Source organism: Coturnix japonica, chromosome 5 (genome assembly GCF_054131305.1).
Source record: "Coturnix japonica strain WE chromosome 5, WE-NBRP24, whole genome shotgun sequence".
Taxonomy (NCBI): domain Eukaryota; kingdom Metazoa; phylum Chordata; class Aves; order Galliformes; family Phasianidae; genus Coturnix; species Coturnix japonica.
In genome coordinates, this window is record NC_140667.1 from 44,447,131 (window position 1) to 44,466,858 (window position 19,728).

Here is a 19,728-nt window from a genome sequence, read left to right on the forward strand (position 1 = left end):
GAATTTGTGTGTTAGAGAAAATGGTCAATGCCTGCTCACAGACTATAACAATGAGAAGTACTCATTAGTATCTATACAAGTTGATTTCAGCAGAAAACATGAGTACACTTTCATAGATCCATGCTAACAAAACTACAGCAGCGTGCACAGGTTACTCCAAAAGTAATGTCTCCTATTTATTTCCATGGGATTGACAGCAGATTAAAAAAAAAAGAGCACAATAACACTACTCGATGGAGCAAGTTCTCAGAGATGAAATGCTAACTTTCAGTGTAGTCACTAACACTGGCTGTGTATTTTTGCCAGTGATGAGCAGAAGCCTCCATGCTGCACTTGTCAAAATCTGCCCTTAGCAGAAGTGACGCACAGTTTCACAGCTGCTGTGATGGCATCGCTTCCCATGAGTCCATGTTACACTGCTGGATAGAAGTCAGAAAGTATCAAATCAGGACCATACAGTGGGTGTGGTAGGACAGTCCAGCCAGGACTGGCAATATGCTCCAAACTGGTTTGTTGCAAGACAAAGGTTGCCTTTTTCTCTGCCCTGACTCTAGAAGTTTGAGCCTTCAGCTTTGTCAGCACTGTAGTGTAGCAGCCAGAGCTGATGGTTTGTCTGGGCTCCAGGAAATCCAGAAGGATCACTGCTTTCCTGTCCCTTCTATTACTTCACCCACTGTGGGCCGCATCTTGCACTTTTTCTTGATGGGGATTTCATGTCACCTCTCCCTGGTCTGTCATTTTGACTTTTTCTCATAGTAGTGATACCACACCTCATCACCACTGATGACACAACCCAGGAAACCATCACCTGCAGCCTCATACTGGCTTAGTGAGCCCTGACACACTCGCATATGGTATTGTTTCTGCTCCTGAATGAACCCACTCATGAACCCATTCATGGAACCCACCTGACATAAACTTTGAGATATTCCAACATTGCCACCACTGTTGCCAATGCATTGAAGTTGATGTTCAGATCCATACACTCCTCCCTGGATATAATTCAACAGCTCGTGTGAATGAGACACTCCTCCATACATGGCAGTCATGACCACGGTTTGTCTTTCACAGTTCTTTTGCCTCTGCTGAAATGCAGCACTCATCTCCCCCCTGTTCTAACATCTATTGTTGGTCTCCATAAAAGTTTATCAATTGTCATCGAACATTCAATGACACCCTTTTCCTTCATCCACACTTCGATGTCAGATACCATTTTGTATCTGACTGCACTCCTGCTTCCATCTGTAGTCACAAAATGTAATGGGATACTGGCAGGAAAGTTCAACCTCTATTGCCACACAACCACCACCTGCTCTTGATGTCATGAGTCAACATTAGAAAATAAGAGGCATTACTTTCAGAGCAGCCCTTGTATATTATAGCCTTAATTTCCAGGAAATCCATTCAATCTAATTGTATTTGGTGAATTAAATGCTTCCAAAGTATTGAGCAGAACCTTTGATAGGCAACATGTATCTTTTGATTTAAAACTGCTCCAAAACACCATGTACAGTCTGAGTGTTTGGATTTTAAAATATCCAGTGCTACATGATGTCACTGAAATAAAAAACAATACAGAATATACATTCAAAAATTAAGAAACTGGTCACAAAAATAAAATTAAGGGGGAAAAAATCTTAAAGTTTCCCTAAAAAGGCTCAATAAAATACAAGAAATAAATTCAAGGGTTTAATTAGTGAAACGTTTGAAGTTTAATGATTTGTACAATCTGTATTGTCAACAGACACTCTACAAAATGTTTCACCTTGAGAGTACGGCCTCGTATAAAAATATGTTCAAACTGCATTGCTGTACAATCAGATGATGACAGAATGGAAACTGAACACTGAAATACCAGTGCTTCTTTTAAGCAAAGGAAGAAAACATGCAGATTTCTACTGTTACAGTGTACTTCCATTAACTGGATGAACTAGATCAGAAGGAAGGATGTAGGATATTAACTGTAATTGAAAATGATTAATTGCTACTTACTTGCACTGATTCATTACCACTTCTTCAGAAGGCAGACAGGAGGTGTGAAATAGCAAGCATGGAACTCATTCTTGTGCAAAATGTTCGGCTTTGAGCTCTTACTGAAGCATTTAGTAACAATACTGAAGAAAAATGTGAACTGCAGCAAGTATTTTTACATCGGAAAGTATTTCATATATGCAGGTATTACATACATGTAGGTATTTGTCCTCTCAGAAGAATTTCCTTCTGCTTACAACGTGTTGCTTAAATGAAATTATCAGGTCTTCAAAACATACTGCAACTACGAAGATTCCAGTGAATGAAAGCCAACTTTGTAATAGCACCTTCCACCCACATAAGAACTTGTTTGCAAATGGATTTGTTTTATTCAAAATAATAAAAGCAGTCTGCAACAGTCATTCCAGCAGAGGGGCCCTCTCTCACAAATCATTTACCCTCCAAACAAATTCTTTGGTGTCCAGGAACAGCTAATTAATGCTTATTCATCTTAATATACTGTTTTCCTCCATGTGCTACTTTTGTCCTGCAATGCAGTATAGCAGCAAAGGTTCTGCTAATGGTAGATCATTAAAAAAAAAAAAAGAGAAGGAGATTACCTCCTGATCAACGTTAGAGATTCAAGTCAAATGAAAAGCACCTTTCAGCAGAGATTTGTCCATGGCGCACCTGTAGGACAACAGGACTAGCAAAAACTAATGTTCCAATTGGTCACTCAAATTATTAAGCTGCTGAAATTCAAAATAAGTAGTTTTCTATTCAAAGTAGTCTTTACTTTTTATCCTCCAGTCTTTGCAAGCACAAGGAGTAAAGGTTTATTCCTGCACAGCTACTGTCTAGCCTTTTGATTTCCCAGAAATGGTGCACTATCAGCGGCTTCATAAAGCTCTGCAGAGACCCTGTTCCCCTATTAAACTGTAAAGAGCGTCAGAATCAACTCTGACTTTTGAAGGTTTTTGTTTTTCAAATCCTCAACTATTCCCAGTTCAAATTAAATGGCTCCAAACTCTCACTGCCAAATAACTGATGATGCATGATTTAAATAAAAAAAAAAAATCTTGTTAAGAGCAGCAACTCCGCAACCTTAAACGAAAGCAGATAATTAAATTTGGTGGAGAATTTTAACCATGATGTTATAAAATAATTTGGATTTATGTAGGATTCCTCATTCTTACAAAGAACTTTTCGCTACAATATTTTTTTTTGAAGAACAGTTATTTTTAGCTTTGTAATTAGTGTAACAAAAGACAAGAGTCTTTTTACATATAACAAGCCATTTAAACAAATTTAAGACACTTTCTGTAGAATCATCATCAAATGATGCTTTTTATCAATTACTTGTTTAAGCTTTTAACCACATAAAGGATAATGCACATTACATTTTATTCACGCTATAAAAAAGCACAATATACAGGCCATATCCTTTAAAGTGCAACACAACAGAACATTTCTGCAACATTCAGTTTCTTCAAAGACCCACAAAAGTAGGTATTTAATATTGAGAAACAAATCCTGTTCACAGGTGTATCAGTACTGAATCTAAATTCTGAATGGTTATCAAGATTGCTCCTTAAGTGCCACACTAAAAGCAATGCCTATGACCACTAAATGATATTATCATGTCTGCTTCCATGTTACATTGCCTCCGTATCTCAAGTCCAAAATGAAAGCTGTTATATTTTAGTCAGTGAAGAGCATCTGCAGAGCCCTTTATTGAAGACTGTTTCTTGACTGAGCTCAAAAACCATCTCTGAAGTATACTTATTTTCATCATATAGGCTGCTGCTTCAGATGTTTAATCTACCAAGAAAAATATGGTAAACAGAGTAGAGCAAGCACGTCTCTTGAGTTGGCAGCGCATGCTTTGTTATGTTTGGCACTATCTACCAAATGTATTGGTAACACACAGCATAAGCAAGTACCAATTTGCTTTCCACTTCATAAATATTTTTGGTTGGATGTTTTGCTAATAATAGGCAAAAACCTTGCTTGTTCCTGAGATGAGCAAAACAAATTCAGCTTCATCTAAGGCTGCCAATGGGAAAATCTTCTGCATTTCTAGCCTTGCTAGCTGGCTGCTGAGCCTGATTTATAAATTCAGTCTTCCCCGAGGCGCCATTTCTGAGACTCTTCTTGACGCACATCTGGCCTGATCTGGTTTCTCATTCCACCTAGGACATTTGAGGTTGCCTCTGTTGCAACAATGAAAGGTTTCACCACAGTTGGTGGAATTTGGCGGAGGACTCCTCCTACAGCTCCTGTTACTCCTCTGTTTTCGTGCTCACGAGCAGCAGTCTCATAGATGGTTTGGGCTGTGTCCGTAATTCCCTTTGAAAAATTAACAGAAATTAGTCACACCAAAAACAACAAAACCAATTCTCCTGATTTAAGGGCAACTTAAACTGCTCAGCTGTTTTTTTTTTAGTTGTTTGTTTGTTTGTTTGTTTTGTGTTTTTGTTTGTTTGTTTGTTTTGTATTGTAACTGTGATCCAACTACATTTAGATAAATCTGATTTAACCCTTCTAACGAGGCTTAAAATAACACTATCACGAGCATACAGATGAAAAGAACTTAAGTAACTTCTGGTTGCATTTTCTGTGAGGAAAGGCAGAAGTTCTGGGCTACTCTTTGCTATTCAGAAATGACAATTCACTGAAAATTCCCCATCTGAGACTTAATTTCCTAGGCATGATATCAAGCACAACCAGAACTATAATACAAAAAGTTCAACAATAACAACAAAAACCAACAATGAAACAACAGCATTTCAACTTTTAATAGGTTGTCACTGTAAAGAGACAGAGCTTTTACTCATCTGCATGCAGCATTACACTAACTGTCGAAATTAATGGTAACTGTTGTTTAAGAACGAAAAAAAGCCTTATATGCCTCTAAACAATAGCATAATCTCAGAACTGAAGACTTACTCATGCTTCTCTGTCTAACATCTTAATTTGTTTTTATTTATTGCACTCAAGGCTTTTCTTGGCTTGAAACTACTGATGAAGACAGTTGCGTTCAAAATGTAGTCCTCCGGTCAGCTTAATCTAGCATCTCACATTTTATTTGCTTTGTCTTTACCGATATTTTTTCAATATTGTTAAGGGCAACCACATTTGCACTCACCTCTTTTACAACACTGTATGCTTTGGCAACACCTTCCCGCAGATCTACCGGCTGATGAGCCAAACGATGGCGAGGGAATCGTTTGATCTTTTTTGTTTCAATAAAATTTGGCCCTGGTGATACCATATCATACGCTGTTTCTGCAGCCACCTGATGATCAGGAACAGAACAAAGAAGTAGTCTTATTTCAGCATCTGACCCCATATTTGAACAATTTGTAGGGAAACATAATTGAAACAAAACTATTTTAATACTACAAATAATAGTCATTTACATCAGATTAAAGTTCTGTACCGCAATAACTTCTAGAATGGGTGCAGCTTCAACTATATATTAAGTTCAAAAATAAAACAACAAACACTGAAGGTTAGTTAGCTCCCTCCATACTCCCCCAACTGTTGTTGCTTCAAAAGCATCTTCTAACCTGTAGTAAACATTCAAGATGAAACTAAAACATGAACAGTGACATGTTTTCTTACATGCACACAACGAGACACATATTTCCATTCATAAAAAATATCAGTTTTGGCTAAGAACATGCACATGTGAGCACATGAACAATGCTTTCAAAATTAGGCGGTAAAAATATATTATCATGTAGTATTTAACATTAAGGATCATGAATTTGTTACCACTTCAAACCACAAGTAGAGTTATTGCCTATTACTTTTTCTTCCTCTTCAATGAATAAGTACAGAAAATGTTTTTGCAAACTTTTCAGGATCTGTTACTGGAGAAAATACATGCAAGACTGTTCTTAGTATCAGAAATTTTTTCAGTGCTGCTGTTTGACTGGTTAGTCTCTCCAATGTAACACATAGAAGGTATTAACAGTCTGGATGCCGGGCAATATTTTAGTACAATTTTCTAGAGACTGCACTTGATTAAACCATTCAAAGTGCTGTAACCCTTGCCTAATCTCATCTCTGCATCCCTATTTGTACAGCACCTATTTATTCTTAAGCATTCTCCCAAAATTAAACATAGCATTAAGATATTAGCCCAACATAAAGCACTTACTAGCAACACCTCTCACTTATGTCTAACTTTAGATACAATACACTATACCTGTATTGTCTGAACCATTCTGTTTGTTAGCTCCAGGGCTGCCATTGCAGTTGAAGTACCAAAAGATGCCGCTCCTCTCTGAAAGCCTCTTACAATACGGCCATCCTTTCGATACTGCTCAATTGGTAGCCACACCAAGTCCTTCAGACCTTGAACTGAAATGAAGCAAGAACACTAGAGTTACTAAGTTCTCAGTATACCTTAAGAGGAAGTAGAAACAAGAACTACCACTGTTTTGTTTTGTTGTTCTTGTTTCAGGAAAACAAAACAATGAAAAGAACAATTTGAAAACAAAAACAAGCAGTGCCATTGTGAGCCTGCATAGAAATTAAAATAAGCTTACCTAACTGCACCAGTGAATGCATAGGTCCTACTCCTCCCAAAATTCCTGGTAGCTGGTTTTTCTTTATATCATTAAGCCATTCACTGATGGCATAGGAAAACAATTTATCGACACCTAATAAACTGAAATAAATAAAATAATTATTCTTTTTAAAAAAACAATTCCTGATAAATGTATTATTCATTGAAGCCAGCAAAGATGTCATACAAACAAGAGGGATGCCAATTTCAAGTGTTATCTTTTGTTGCCTTTGGCTAACAAAAGTGTTTCATGTGTCTCATAAAAGCAACGTCCAAAACTGTATACTATGTCCAGTTCAACAGGAAGCAGTACACAAATAAAACTGAAGAGTATAGTACCAAGAATAGCACATATATTAAGTAGTTTCCTGAAAATTGATGTCCTTCTTTAACTGTCCATTTATGAATCTTTCTCAATTATATTTTCTGTATAATTCAAAAAGCAACTGACCAGAAATTGTTTCAAAATTAAAATACTCACTGTAAATACTGAATTTGAGAAATGTATCTTACCAGGGAATTTGCTTTTTGCTTCCTATATTCAGTTATCCACTGTAAACACAACAAATTTGGAATACTGATGTTAGCTAAAATTTAATTAACTTACCCATGTCTGTAACAAAGTCTCTTCAGCTTTAATTCTGAGCAGTTTAACTGTGCAAGCCCAATAAGAATCCCAGCTAGTGTCCCCTGTAAGTGAAACATTTTGTTAACATAAAAATGCACCCATCTGCACTACCTGTATGTGAGAGATAATTTCAATATCTTAACTCTTTCTGATGTCATTTCTGCCTGAATTGATTATCCCACCAAAACCCAAATGACAAAAGTCACAGCGCTATGAATTCCATATCCAGTTGATTTGCAAGTTATACGAAAACTTGCAAAAAGTTAAAATCTGGCTTAATCAGCTACTATAAGGAAAATAAGAAGAGGGCCCTTTCACAAATACTAAGGTAGAACAAATAATGGAAACATAGCTGTGGTATTACTATGTTTCAGGTATCATAAAGCTGATATTTCAAGTTATAACTTCTCTGACAGTATTGATGGTTCAAAAAAGCAATTCTGGTATCATTTTTTCAGGGCCGCCACAGTTGCATAGTAGACTGTAGCCAGTCACTGAGCATACAAATGACTTTCAAGTCTCATTCTGCATTAGTCATACCTGCAAGAGCTACTTCTCAGTTTTCATATTAAGAGTAAAATAAGATCAAGTTTAAGCTTTATTGAAACTGCAAGAAAAAACAAGCTCTATTATTCTCAGAATTGCATCAATAATGAGTGGGGAACAATATAAAAAATATATAGCCCAAGTCTTATGAGAGAAAAACAGAACTTTTTGTTCTACAAAATCAGCATTATACACAAACCTGATCCATAGATACATGTTTGCCATGGTAATCGAGCCGTATAGGAACTTCAGATGTAAAACGAAACTCTCTAAGATACACAGAGGAAATTTTAGAGTTAGGAACATCAATAAGAAATGAGATTATCCTTTCAAAAAGAAACCCATGGTTTCCCATTCTCCCGGTACAGGATGCAAACCACAAATCCTTCAGACACCATGCTAGAGCTTAAGTGTTGCAGAGTAAGTGTACAGACTGCAAATTCAGCTTTTCTTGGTTTATTACCATCTTAACAAAGTGAATATTCACAGTAATTGTAACAAACCTGTAGAAGTGCAAAGTCTAAACATGAACACCTTCTCCCTATTTTCACAGCCTGAATATTGCAGACAAGGAAATAAACAACAAATGATGGAACTTAATTAAAAATTAAAAAATTCTTTTGGTGATATATGTGTGTATGGGAAATTGGTAATCACAGCCTGAACCTCTGATTAATCAGCTGAGGTGAGTGTAGGGTCAGCTGTGGGAGCACAGGTGAGAGTAATTTAGCTGTGCTCCTGGAAGGGGTGCAGCTTGACTCCATCTCCTCTAGACTTCATTTAAAGGCTGACCACCGCTAAGGCAGCATTTCTTGGAGATTGCTCCTCGGTGGCATTTGCCTCAGCGTTTCCCAGCAGACTGAAGGCTTCCATACAGGTGAATTTTTTCTGTAAATAACCTTTTGAATATTTACTGCTATCTTTACATTATTGTCACTGTACAATGTGACAAAAGCAGAACCACAGCCATTCTTTCATAATTTGGCTCTGCCCTGCTTACCAAAACAAACATCTTTACCTACAGTCTGAACACATAATGAAGAAAAAGTTTTTGCACAGCAAGCTGTAATTTTTGTAATCAATTCTCAGCCAGGAACACATTCAGAGTTTTTCTTGTGGTATTTCAATCTCATCCCTCTCTTATAATTTATTTTATGTATTTTTTTTCAAGTACACTCATCTCTATCTATATTAAATCTAATTTACATTGTCAGAGTACAAAGACTGCTCTTTTTATATATCTGCAAAATATACTAATGGTTTTGTACATGGCACAGCTTTAATTCATTTTCTTGTCCTGTGCACAGTAGTTTGCTAAAGTTCATAATAAATGTATTAGTTACTTTCCAATTATGGAAGCAAATACATTTATTTCTTTTATCACTAAATAAACCACCATCACCACTGAACCTAAGATGCATAATTTTATCATAATACTTCTTTAAAACAATCAGTAAAATAACTGTGGGTCTCTGGAAAATTTTTAATTAATATTTACCTGAAAAATACAGGCTGATCACTGTATGATGTCACTTCTTCTGAGAAACGATGATCATCCCCATTAATCACATCCATAGAATCAATGCTACCATTCTCACTTGTTTGCTTGTGTGATGAGAAAGAAATGACTGGACTCGGGTCCTTAAGGCTACTGGAATACCTGGGCAAACTACACGTAACTTCAGCGCCAGGAGACTTTTTAACTAAAATGATGAAAGTTTATACACAGTAAATAGACTCATTTTTCCACAGTGGTTACAAAAATGACTGTATTCATACAACTACCTTAACCTTTGTAACTATTTATATAATGTAATTACATTAATTAGTAATTTCTACTAATTACATTACATCAGTACTTAAAACATTACTAGCAGGATAATAGTTAGATTATCTTAGATAATAACTTAGCTATCATTAGTAATCATTATAGGAAGTTTAAGTTGAGATTTATGCTTCAGCAAAAATAATCCATCCAACCTGAATAAGAACATAGTGTGGTACTTCATTACTTAGGAATTTCAGTACAATGTCTCAACTGAAACAAGTAAATCATAGCTGCTAATAAACTCGCAGATATAGTTAACAGAGAAAATGTGCATTTCAATATGTAAGGCTTTTTTTGCATTGGATGTTTAGTTGAAATGTTGATTTAACTGTACATTTTGTACTGCTTAGTTATAAAACTGACCTCTGTTTCTTCCTTAGGTGTTACACAACCCCAAACTGTTAGACATATTAATTTATACAAGTAGTATGAAATAATGTTTTTGTTTTATCTGATGATAACTCTCAATTGTTATATATACTTTACTCATTTTTTTCATATGCTCTTATTAAACATGCTCTAATTTTGGTGAAGCATTTTATACAGCAGAACTCCCAAATGTTGAAAATCCTAGTTGGTGTTTACAAAACATAAAACCAAAAATACCCAAAGTTTGTTGGTTTTTTTTTTTCTAAAAAGTCAAGTACTACTGTTGATTTCAGGTCAATAACATAACTTATTTTATACATGAGACTTGTGTGTATATTTATAGATATGTATATTTAAATAGGAATTACATAGAAATATATATTAATAAATATTAGAAAGAAAACATTTATGTTAGATATTTTGAAGTTTACCTTCAGGATCTGGAGTAACTAAAAGCTCTACTTCTGCAGAGAGGCTAGTGAAAAAGTCCTTCAGGAAAAACAAGGCATCCTGGTGTGAACAAAAAAATACAATCAGATTTAAAAACAATAAAGAAAAAACTCTCAATTCTCTTAAAAGAGCATCGCAACAACCACAACCCTATAATTACAGGACTTTTTCCTCTCTGTAAAAGTGAAACAAACCTCTCTTATTGTGAAGCCTGTTCCAGAAGCCAAGTGTTTTAATAGCTATAAACTTTACTGATTGCCATTAAAAGCATAAGGAAATTTACTTTATGTTCATTTCTACTAATGAAGCCAATATCAGCCCCATCATTCTGGATAGGCTCAGCTCTCATCACTGCTTCAAATAAAAGGCATTAATACCTCTACTGTTGCTTTATGTCTTGTTAATGTCTTAATGGTATTATACTGTTTGCTTTTTTGAAAGATGCATCACACTTATCTCTTGTTCATCTTGCAATAAGTGACATCTGGGCTTCCTTTTGTCTTTTTTTTTTGGAGGGGGAGGTGGGGGGGCGGGGGTGGGGGGTGTCATTTTGTTTTACTTCCAGAAAAGCTATCTTTTATTTTATAGAAGTCAAAAAAGTGAATTTAGTTATATTATGAAATATAAGCATTAAAGCTATTAAGAGAAAACAAATTTCTTCACTAGATGGAGAAAAAACACATTTTTCTACACAAAATTACTATAAACCAAACAGTTGATGGTTGGATTAGACTATCTTACAGGTTTTTCCAACCTTAATGTGTCTGTGATGCAGACTTTGAAAAAATTCTAAGAATAGAAGGAAAATATGCTATCTTGAAATGAGCAAAGGTAAGTAGGGATTTTGTAACTGTGCCCTTGGTGAAACATCAGATGTTCTATTAAGCAAGATATTCCACAAAAAGTAATACGTACGCTTGAAATGTGAATGCACAGAGATATGTATCTTCCCTACTGGTACAGAAAAAAATGTTTCACTAATACATGAAAAACATTTTGTGTAAAGGTTTGCCAATAAATATACAACAGTTACTCCTGGTTCTGTTCCTCATGCTGCTGCTGTTGATAATGAAACCTAAAGGATTCACAGTGTATCAGCAGTCCCCATGTGTCAAGTGCCCTTGACTAAAATGCTGTGAAGAAGCTTCTGGTTTAATGATTAACATTCTTCCAGTAAAACCAACAACACTACTTCATCAGTAAACAAAGTAAGATTGCATGAGCATTATGCTTTTTAGACACCGCCACTTCAAAATATGTAAAAATCATCAGAAACTGCAGAAGATAAACTGGTAGTCTTGAGAAAACAGCCAGCTGTCATTGGCTAGTCACTGTAGTAGCTGTAGCACAAGACAAGATCCAACTTGGACATAAAAAGAAACTGAGACCAGATGTGAATGACTACAATTAAAAGTTAACAAATGAGAGATAGCAGGCCCATAAAATCAGGCAAAAGGGTCACAAGTAAAATAAAATAAAATTTCAATATATCAATCAGTATTTTTGGATTAGCCCAACTAACCTGGTCAATATTGAGGCGAAGTGGCATTAATGAAACACGTAAACAACATTCCTGTGGGGATCTGCCAGACTCTGGTCGGACATGTAATGCTTTAACTGTTAACTGAGGAATAAACAAGGTAAATAAAAAGTATTAGCCTTCACAGTTATTAAATCTCAAAACACTTAGGACAAATGTTTACTGTTAAAGCTCTACATTAATTTGATTTAATGTGCCACTCATAAACCTATTGTTAAGCAATTACTTCAATTTTTAACAACATTAATAGTAAAAAAAAAAATGAAAAATATTTATAAATTAGAAAACCAGTAAGACTAGAATATATCAAAACTACAACTCTGTATGTGTAGTGAAGTCTAAGAATACGCAAAGATGTAGATGCTTGTTCAGAACAAAACCTGAAAGCTACTAATGTAGTCCTGCACACATACCTTCTAAGGAAAAATGGAAAATTTATCTGACATACTAATATTTACAATGACTTTCTAGGGAGGTGTCAATAACAGTAATCATTTAAATGAGTTCCATTGCTCTGTGACCTCACTCACGTTCCTCCTTCTGAAAGATTAATAACTGTACATAATAACTTCCACAAAGACAGTTCAGCCTCTATAGTTATAAATGAATTAAAACATTCCATAACAGTACCATGTTTGAATGTGCTTTTCTGGGCATTTCCTTACTACAGTATAGATAGAGAAATTTGTTCATCTGCGATGTAGCTAAGCGGTCTCTGATCTCTAAGTCTTGAACAATAAAAATCTGTCGTGACACAGGTTGTTCCAACAGACCAGATTCGCCTTCTGCACTACTTTGGGGGTACACTTCATGCTGGAATTTCACCTTTTAACACATGAATAAAAACAACAAAATCGGTTTCAGGGATAAACAAGTTTGAAAAAGAATATCTATAAATACACAGACCAAAAAACCCACACACAAAATCCTTAAGAAATACTAAAAACTCAGTCCACTATTTTAAATCTTTATACATCTAACATAAATCTCTCCATTCATACTTGTGCACACATTTGTATTATAGGATGCAAATTCAAGCCAGGTCAAATAGTAAGCAGTATAAAATGAACAAGTTTTGCTTTTCATTTTAGTATGGACTTCATCCTGTTGCTTTATCTCCTCCTTCTTTCAAGTGTACAGAAGCGCATACCATGCAAACTAGCAATTCTACACTTCATAACATTTCTTCCCTTTCAAACGGACTTCTTAAGTAGCTTCTTCCAGTCTGTTTCGTTTTAATCACCTTCATAGAAGTGTTTGAGAAAATCTCAGTTAAAAGTTTCTGCTATTCATTGCCTTAACATGAGATGTGGTTAACTCTTTGTCAGTGCTCTTCACAGCATCTCAATCATGCCTCTAGTTTCTAAGTACAGGTTTCAAATCTGCAGCAATATAATTATTCCTGGAGGGTGATAAACAATGTTACGGAAATCACAATAATAACACTATGATATAACTGGATTTTACTTAAAACCCAGTTATCAACAGATGTCCCAATGGATCTACATGTCAACAATTTCACTAAATATTTAATTACAAATAGGTGTACCAATTCAGAGGAAAACCGAGGACAATAAAAATAGAGCAGCTGTACAACATAACAGAAACAAATTTTAACTGTATTATATTAAGCATCTTCCATCTTTAGAAACATATTCAGTCATCAAATAAGCAATACTCTGCCAGAAACACAAATACATTTCTTGTTAACCAATTCTAAATCTACCACTTCCAATGTAATTGTCTGGATGTAGACAGATGCTACTGGAAGAAAGCCTACTGAATTCAAATGGAAAGCGGCAATTAAATCAGTATAGCATGTAATGATATTTTTACAGCCATGGCTGAAGATTTTTGTCCTTCACCTTGCTTAATTGTATTTCCATGAGGAAATCTGGGTTTCTTCCTCTTCCCCCACATGCTGTACTCCTTCCATGTCTTGTTGGTGTATGCGAAGGAGAACTATGGGGACTTCTGTGGGGAAAAAAAGAAAAAAAGAACACTTTTATTTGCTAACTTAAAGCAATCTCACTGTGAACAGAGACTGGAACTTGAGTTAATGCTAACCAAAAAACTCCATTCTATTACTAAGTAACACACGCAGACATGGAATGCTAGCTGTATGTTTCCCAGCAAATTAACTTCTACAAGTTTTGTCTATGATAACATGAATTCATCTCTGGCTTACAAGAATTCCTTCAAACTAGGCCCCAGCTACCACAGCAATAGTCTCTTATACCTCTTAAGGTCCACCTACTTAAGAAATTTTATTTTTCACCTAACGCTTAAAAGCAAAACCATTACTTCACTTTCAAAAGAAATTAATAAACAAAATGCCACAACAAAAATCCAGATTGTTCAGCCTCAGATATTAGAAACATACACTGAGATGGACTGAGTAAGCATGTTTATTGTATGGAAAGAGCAAAGGAGTAAGAGGGGCCGACTGAAGGTTAATCTTACAATGCAATCTTCAATCACAAAGGGAAATAAAGTATTTTAAAATATACTCATGTTCAGAACTATGCCAAATACTTACACGAAACTTTTAGCTGGAGATGTTGGTGGTGCAGACCCAAAATCCCTTCCACCATAAAGATGCCAAATAAGAGAGATTTCCTTCACAACGTAGCGTACCAGAGGAACAGGAAAATGAAGGGGAGCTTTGCTTGCATCTGTTTTTTTCAGAGGTTGACTAAAATGATTTTCCTTTATCACAATTGCATCATCAACCAGTTTTTTTATTACTGGTTCTTCTTCTTTCTCCTAAAAATGTATATAAAAATAAACAACATTAAGAAGAATGAAAAGAGACTGTTCTATACTGTTCTCTGAAGGTTATACAGTGTAGGTTTGGTTTAAGAATGATATATATAAAGTAACAAAAACCAAAAAGCATATAAGAGGGTAAGGACACCACATACTCCACAAGTACATGATGAACATAGGTCTCCTATGTAAGCACTACTGGAAAAAGACAAGCTCAAAGATAACTGGGTTAATACTACTGATCAGGAATCCAAAACTAGTTCTGTTCTTTCAGCAGAATACAAACAGATTCTACATGAAGAACGTGAACACAGATTGTTTTCAGACACTTTTGAGTTTAGTTTCCCAAAACTTCTAATGCAGTGGACAGATTGTGGAGTGACAGGGCACACAAGCTTTTCCGTGCCTGGTAAGGATCTTATGCTCGGTCTATGAGAAAAATGAATAAATGTTGGAAAATAATAACTTCGCACATCTTCAAAGTATTGTAGTTTTCTTAACTTTTCTTTTAAACTATGCTTTGATTGTAAGCCAAATGGCAATAATTAATCATGAATAAGATGTATATAAGCTTTGACATAATATTCAGCTCGCAGAAGAACATTTTCCTGATATATAGAAAAACTTGATTTAAAAATAGTTGCATATATTTCCAATGATAACAATGAACTTCTTTCACAAAAAAAGAAACAAAACCAAAAAAATCTTCTAACTCTTTACGTATAGCTCATATGGATTTATCTTTTTTTTTTTTTTTTTTTAAGTAATTCTCAAAACTTCTTACAGAAACAGCAGCTTTGGGTGCAAAAAGAATGCAGAAATCATCACTTTCTGCAGGAACATCTCCCACAGTCTCATTTATCAGGTGATGAGTGAATGAAGCGTAAGTGGGACTTGGATCTTGTGAGACATTCCCACTCTCATCTGGAAATAGGAAGAGATCTGAGCAACATGGTTCCTGAGTTTGAGATCTGTCATCCAAAACTCCTGGAAGCAGAGAAAAAATATGCTTCATTGGAAAAGTCCTTATAAAGCATTAATAAAACAATGCAATGTTTAAGTGAAACTTGTTACTTTAATTGCAGTATCAAGAGAAGCTGATAGAAGTTGAAGAGACATTTTCAAAAAATTGGTCTACTATACAATTAAAACAATTACAATATATTCATAATTAGTTACTAGTAGAGATGATTTTAAAGAGAAAATGTTCAAAGAAATACCATATAGATACAAAACATCATACCATGATAAGATAAGATGACTAAGAATAACTTTCAGTATCACACCAATAGCTTACCTTCAACTGAGGAAATAAATATTATCACTATTCGCAGTACAAAATCCTTAGCCAAATTAAACCCGGATTTAGCTGCACTCAGGATGCATAAACCATAATCCTTTGTTTAAATCAATTACTCTGTTATGTCTGTTAATTACAAGATTTCCTCATAGCTCCAAGTTTTGTTTGACTTGGAAGCGTACCATCCTCCTGGTCTACCTCTGTATGCAGAGTAGTGGTTTTTGATTCCTCTGCACCACAGAAAGCATATAACTTACACCCATACTAACTTGCTTTGACAGTCAGGGGTCATAAATAAAGTCACACAAAATATGATACCTTCCTTGCTACTGCCAGTATTTAAGTAATGTGCATCTGACTATGATCTTAAATAACTTTTACATTACCATTATTACTGAGAATTTACTACGTGATTTTAAGAAGACTTCAGATGTAAAAAGCGTGCTCTAATTATTTCTGCAGTGTCCCAATACACACAAAACTTTCTATCCTAATTTCCTTCAAGAAAGATTGCACTTCATGTTTAGTTATGACTCAAACGCGTTCTTACCATTAGGCTCTTTCTTCGCAGCAGAAGAAGACTGATGAGTCTCAATTTCCTCCATAGCATCACTCATCAAATCCCGTAAAATCTGTTGCTGTGATTCAGCGAGCAGCGGTCCGTGTGAAGAGGGCTGGCTAAACGTCTCCACCTAGAGGCAACAAACATATAGCAGTATTTTAAAATAATGGCAATATCATGCTAAATGAGATTCTGCTAGAATGTCCTGAAACACAGCAGTTGAACTTTATTGAAAGTCAGAAACATTATAAGTTATCAATTGAAACTGAACTATGATCTACATGATTCATAAAACAGAACAAAAACCTATGATTCCGGATACTCACATCACTAGAACACTTGGATACCTCCTTATGTTCCACCATTTCTTTCTCTTTTGTTATATATGAATATAGTACATTAAGTAAACAGCAGAAAATATTTACAACCATCTAGTATTAATCAAGCCAGAAAAAAATAAAACTAAGGGTAACATTTTACTCTCGAATATTTTTGAGTCAGGTACAAACTAATTTTTTGCAGCATTTCTCATGCTCTTTGGAGAAAGAATGCAGATATTGAAACTAAAATGGATTACCAGAAAGTGTACAGCTAGTTACATCAGTGTTACTTTGAGATTTTATACCTTCATTTTTGGCTTGTTAACTCCACATTTAATCTCTGTTTTACTTGGAGGATGTAAATCACCGTAACTCGCAATATACTGTATAAGGTTCATTAGCGCAGCACACGAATCAGAGCAAGTGCGAATATGGATTACATCACTGGAACAGCGCAGCTCAAAACGTGGTTTAGTCTGGATAACAAGAAGTCACAGTTAAGAATACTCTTAAAATCCATCTAAATATCCATAAAAATAGCTTCTATACACAGATAGTTGTAAATTACTTAACTAGTCAAACAGAACTAAAAAAAGTACACACAAACTTTAAAATAGCATATTTGATTCTCAATATAATAATGTATAAATTGCAAATCAGTCCTTATTTTTTTAGATTTTGTGGTGAAATACTTACTCTTTCCCCATCTGAATCAGATTTTACTGTTGTAATAGTTAGTTCCAGCAGGCCCATATCCATAACACGAACATAATCTGAAAAACAATGCATAAAAAATTTAAAAAGGAAAAAATGAAAAGAACAAGTATCTTCCCCTTTTTATTTTTGTTTGTTAGAAGTATTAGAATGGACCATTTTGCCAAAACTTTTCCAATACATCACCTCTAAAAACACTATCTGTGTGCAGTGCAGTCTATTAGAAATTCATCCTTATCCTGTCCATGTAAATTAGAGCCAGAGACACACAGAAACTGGGTGACAAAGCATCCTCAGTGCTTACTGTTGAAGTAGTAAAGAGGACATTTTAATACCATACCCATCTTTCAGTACCAAGAGTAACTTACTTCCCCCACTTTTTTGTTTAAACACCATAGGATTGCCTTTATTCTGTCCTTTGATAGAGATCTCTTAACTAAGCTAAATACAAGGACTTCATCACTTCTCCAATTTTTTTTTAAATATTGCTTCAATTTTCTCAATCATAACAGTTGTTACTGTATAAAGACTACCTAGAATTCCAAGCCATACAACAACCTCCAAGTTCGACTACTGAGAATGTTTAACTCATCAGAAGAGCTTTTCTGACATGCTTCTACAGCTACAAATCTAAACTAGAACAATCATGTTTCCTTCAGTATTGAACCACTCACTTCATATCCAACTAGCCACTACTCAGACCTTCAATAATCTTTACATATGTTGAATATTCCTGTGAGGCTCTAACATGTGCTATGTGATATGGTTTAGTAGCTAGCTTAGTGGTAGTAATGGTGATAGGAGGGTGGCTGGACTCGATGATCTTGTAGGTCCTTTTCAACCTTGTGATTCTACAATTCTATGATAGAAATTCAAGAACTGATTAAGTCCTTACCTCTGTGGAGGTTTACCATGACGGTGTTGCACTTGTCAGACAGATGCAAAGCAGCTTCATCTAAAATTACCCTACAACATCAGTAAACCAAAACAAACAAACAAACAAAAAACACACAAAATTCAGCAGGCACAGAAAAAGAATAGAAAAATATATCCTCATTCCAAACTCTTTACCTTAACTTTCCATCACTTCCAAATCTGTCAATTAACTCTATAATGTGTATCTAGTAACTGCAAGATTCATTCACTATTGCTAATTATTTCAATTTATAAGTCTGGCCCTTCCTAAAACAAACAAAAAAGCATGTCGACGTACAGAATTATTAGATTAACTTTGTTGATGCTGTTGTTAATAAAGACCACCTAGCAGGTATTACCAATAGAAATTAGTAACCTGGCAGATGTTTCTCATCAGAACATCTGTGTGCTTACAGGTCCTTACATACATGTTCTGACATGAATATACAAAGAATGTATATTCAAATAGAGTTTCATTGTTATAACATTGAAGATGGTGAGTAATACTTAAATATTTTGTCAATTAATACAACATCTAAACATAACAAATCTTGATAAAACATGAAGTGCTGGTAATTAAGAAAATGCAATTTTGTTTTTTCAGCTTTCAGCTTCCTATTAAAAATTGCAGAATTGCTGGTTGTTAATGAAAGCAATCCAACAAAAAGAGTAATGTGTTTAGCCTAATAAAAAATAATGACTACACATGAACAAAGTATATTTCAAAGATATAGTTCAACAGTGTGATAATTTACACAATGTGAATGCTTCGTAGATCAAATAGCAAAAAGGCATTACGAGCTTAACAGAAGATCCCACGTTTCACAAGGACTTAAATTATACCTGAGAGTAGAATAGGATTTATCTACTGCAACGCTGCTGGAAATGCTGAAAGTTTCAACAGTAAGTAGAGATCTGACTGGCAAATACACGGGCCTAGAAACAAATAGAAAAATTTTTCAATTAAAAATTGTTGCTCGTTATATAAAATGTGTATTAAGTAAATAAAAAATTAAAGTAATAATTGAAGTAATAATAAATAATTTTTATTTTCTCACTGATAAACTTTTACTTTATATATTCATACATCTAGAAGCAGCTAAATCTTTCCTGTCTTATACAAGCATTTATCTTACTTTAGATTGCTTACAGTTTTGCCATCTTTCTATTTAGCACTTTTTCCAAACGAACATAAATAAATGTTATTAACGATATGCAAACTAGAATGTTTAAAATG

At 34.8% G+C, this 19,728-nt stretch overlaps 1 protein-coding gene across 7 annotated transcripts in view; it reads right to left on the reverse strand.

Annotated features, from left to right (window-relative positions):
- Window positions 1-1,688: 1,688 nt before the first annotated feature.
- Window positions 1,689-19,728, reverse strand: part of ATG2B (autophagy related 2B) — a 41,651-nt gene continuing 23,611 nt past the window's right edge. For 4 of the 7 annotated variants that reach the window (XM_015865250.3, XM_015865249.3, XM_015865251.3 and 1 more), the window contains 18 exons: window positions 19,335-19,427; window positions 18,472-18,542; window positions 17,559-17,635; window positions 17,168-17,338; window positions 16,531-16,672; window positions 15,465-15,667; window positions 14,451-14,677; window positions 13,777-13,885; window positions 12,542-12,736; window positions 11,894-11,995; window positions 10,353-10,431; window positions 9,223-9,427; window positions 7,924-7,993; window positions 7,158-7,240; window positions 6,531-6,652; window positions 6,188-6,342; window positions 5,120-5,269; window positions 1,689-4,320 (listed from right to left, as the gene is read on the reverse strand). In XM_015865250.3, the coding sequence (XP_015720736.2) occupies window positions 4,090-4,320; window positions 5,120-5,269; window positions 6,188-6,342; window positions 6,531-6,652; window positions 7,158-7,240; window positions 7,924-7,993; window positions 9,223-9,427; window positions 10,353-10,431; window positions 11,894-11,995; window positions 12,542-12,736; window positions 13,777-13,885; window positions 14,451-14,677; window positions 15,465-15,667; window positions 16,531-16,672; window positions 17,168-17,338; window positions 17,559-17,635; window positions 18,472-18,542; window positions 19,335-19,427 (2,485 nt within the window). In that variant the 3' untranslated portion in view covers window positions 1,689-4,089. Of the gene's footprint in view, window positions 4,321-5,119; window positions 5,270-6,187; window positions 6,343-6,530; window positions 6,653-7,157; window positions 7,241-7,923; window positions 7,994-9,222; window positions 9,428-10,352; window positions 10,432-11,893; window positions 11,996-12,541; window positions 12,737-13,776; window positions 13,886-14,450; window positions 14,678-15,464; window positions 15,668-16,530; window positions 16,673-17,167; window positions 17,339-17,558; window positions 17,636-18,471; window positions 18,543-19,334; window positions 19,428-19,728 lie in introns of those variants that run through there. The other 3 variants (XR_014946782.1, XM_085549419.1, XR_014946783.1) reach the window with 3 other exon arrangements.